This window comes from Myotis davidii, unplaced genomic scaffold (assembly GCF_000327345.1).
Source record: "Myotis davidii unplaced genomic scaffold, ASM32734v1 scaffold471, whole genome shotgun sequence".
Taxonomy (NCBI): domain Eukaryota; kingdom Metazoa; phylum Chordata; class Mammalia; order Chiroptera; family Vespertilionidae; genus Myotis; species Myotis davidii.
Window position 1 is genome coordinate 1,530,964 of NW_006283354.1, and position 2,991 is coordinate 1,533,954.

The 2,991-nt window shown below is 36.7% G+C and overlaps 1 protein-coding gene across 1 annotated transcript in view; it reads right to left on the minus strand.

The window, feature by feature from the left end:
* The window catches only part of CAMLG (calcium modulating ligand), a 12,638-nt gene that overhangs the window by 1,160 nt on the left and 8,487 nt on the right, over positions 1-2,991 (minus strand). The window contains 2 exon segments of the mRNA XM_006753572.2: positions 1-13; positions 15-52. The exon segment at positions 1-13 is cut by the window's left edge and continues 1,160 nt beyond it. Of these exon segments, the coding sequence (XP_006753635.1) occupies positions 1-13; positions 15-52 (51 nt within the window).

Consider the following 2,991-nt stretch of genomic DNA (forward strand, 5'->3'; position numbering starts at 1 on the left):
TCCAGATAATAAGTGCTGCTGTTAGTACTGTTGTCTTTATCTTCTTTTCGCCCTGTACACAGAAAGACAAATAAATCCTACAGCTTTCAGAAGACAACTTAAACTCTACAAAAATATTATCAGTGCTATTTTTGCCTAACTGATTTCAAAACTGGTAATGAAGCTTCAAAATATCAATAATATATCAACAAGCATTACAAACATTTACTGAGCATATAATATGTAAAGCAGTATAATGCCAAGCAGTAGGGAGAAAGATACCATTCTTGCTATCAACAGTTAAAAAAAGATAGGACAGGCCTAGTTGGTTTGCTCAGTGGTTAGTGTTGGCCTGCGCACCGAAAAGTCTCGGGTTTCTTTCCTGGTCAAAGGCACCTGGGCTGCGGGTGAGGGAGACACCAGTCTATGTGTGTCTCTAACTTTGGTGTTTCTCTTTCTCTCTCTCTCTTCCCCACCTCCCTCCCTACCTTCCACTCTCTCTGAAAAGCAATGGAAAAAATCCTCAGGTGAAGATTATCAAAGAATAAATAAATAGCCCTAGCAGGTTTGGCTCAGTGGATAGAACGTCGGCTTGCAAACTGGAAGGTCCCAGGTTCGATTCCAGTCAAGGGCACATGCTCAAGTTGTGGGCTCGATCCCCAGTGGGGGACTTGCAGGAGACAGCCAATCCATGAGTCTCTCTCATCATGGATGTTTCTATCTCTCTCCCTCTTCATTCCTTTCTGAAATCAATAGAAATATATTTTAAAAATAATAATAAATAAAGATAGGACATAAATAAGTGCTAAATGAATGCCATGGATAATGTGTAGCATAGTGGCTCAAAGAAGATAAAAATTATTCCAGGGTTTTATATATAAATAAAGCCCAGGGAAAGATTTCAGGAGAAAATGGAATTAAAAACAGGCCTTCAAGAATAAGCAAGATTTATATAGAAGTGAGGAGAAACCTTATTGAAAGGTAAGTCTCATGGGGAAACGGGAACATATGTAATACTTTCAACAATAAAGAATTATTAAAAATAAATAAATATACATAAAAAAAAAAGGTAAATCTCATGACAACAAAAGTTTGAGTGACAGGTGTACTGGAGGACAGTGAGTAATTCTGTACCAGAATCATAGGAATAATTTGTAGAGCCCTAATTACCACACTTGATTATACATGCAATAAGATATTACTGAACATTTTACTTCCTAATATAATTTTCTAGCTTCATTTTTTAAGAGATTCAAGGCTGAATTTTCATTTAATTTACTGATTTGGTGTCACCAAATCCAGTCACGATTCAAAAATTTTAATAATATAAAAACCTATAGTTACCCAAAAGAAGTCTATCTCCACAAAAAGATTAATACAAGGAAATCCTTAGCTGCTTTAGTCATAATAACCAAAAATTAGAAACAACCAAAGAAGTCTATCAACAGATTAGATAAATAAATTAATATATTCATACAATGGAATATTATTCAGCCAAAAAAGGGGAGGAATAAATTATTAATATAGTTAACAACATGGATGATTATCAAAAATACTATGCAGAAGAAGCCTTGTACAAAGATGCACGTGTAGGAATAATTCCATTTATATGAAGCACTAAAACAGAAAAAAGTAATCGATGGTGGGAAAAAGAAAATCTGAGTCCAGGGGCTGTGACTACAGCTGCCTGGAAAGGGGCATGATGAAATTTCCTGAGAGTGATGCTCTAAACCTTGAAAGAATTTGGGTTTCATAGGCTGTCAAAACTCATTAAATGGTATACAAAGACTTGAGCAATTCACTGTATGAAAATTTTACCATAAAGTAAAAAAAAAAAAAAGACCCCTGTGCACTGAAAGGTTGCTGGTTCAATCCCCGGTTGGGGCACATATGGAAGGCAACCAATCAATGTTTCTCTTTCTCTCTCTTTCTCTTTCTCTCTCTCTCTCTCTCTCTCTCTCCCTCCCTCCCTCCCTCCCTCGTTCCCTCCCTCCCTTCCTCTCTAAGCATGTCCTCTGATGATGAGGGTTGAAAAAGAAGACAAGAACAATAAACAAACACTGAATTGAAATGATATGTAAGCTGAAATGTGCAGGGGTAAAGTATGTTGATGTTGCAACAGCATGGATGGATTTGGAGATTATGATAAGTGAAATAAGCCCGTCAGAGAAAGACAAATGCCATATGATCTCACTTATATGTGAAATCTAATGAACAAAATAAACTGACAAAAATAGAACCAGAGTCATGAAAGAACGTGAAGAGATTAGCCAAACACATGTGCATAACCCATGGACGCAGACAACAGTGTGGTGATGGCCAGAGGGAAGGGGAGGTGAGGGCTGGATGGAGGTGAGCAAAGCGGGGGAGGAATAAGGAACATCTGTAATAATGTCAATAATAAAAATTAAAAATTAATTAATTAAAATGGATATAAAATTGGAAAGATATAAATATAATGAAATGTTAATTATAGAATCTAGGTTGTAAGTATAAATGGGCGCTACGTGCACAATTCTTTCAACCTTCCTGTGTGTTTAAAAACTGATATAACAAAATGTTTGTTTATTTATTTATTTAATGATGTAGAAAATCTTAATTTTTTGGGGGGAGAAAGAGAAAAGAGAGAGACAGAGAAACATTTATTGGTTGCCTCTAGCACGCGCCCCAACAGGGGATCGAATTCACAATCTAAATAAGTGCCCTGACCGGGTATCAAATCTGCCACCTTCTGAAGTACAGAATGACACTCAAATCAACTGAGCTACAGCAGCCAGGGTTGTTTATTTATTAATTTTAGATAGAGAGAAAGGACGGGAGAGGGGGAGAGAGAGAGAAACATCTATTTGTTGTTCCACTCATTCATGCACTTGTTGGTTTGTTTGTTGTGTTTTTTTGGTTCTTTTTTTAAAAAAATATATTTTTGCCGAAGCCGGTTTGGCTCAGTGGAGAGGGATAGAGAGTTAGAAACATCCATGAGAGAGAAACATCGATCAGCTGCCTCCTGCACGC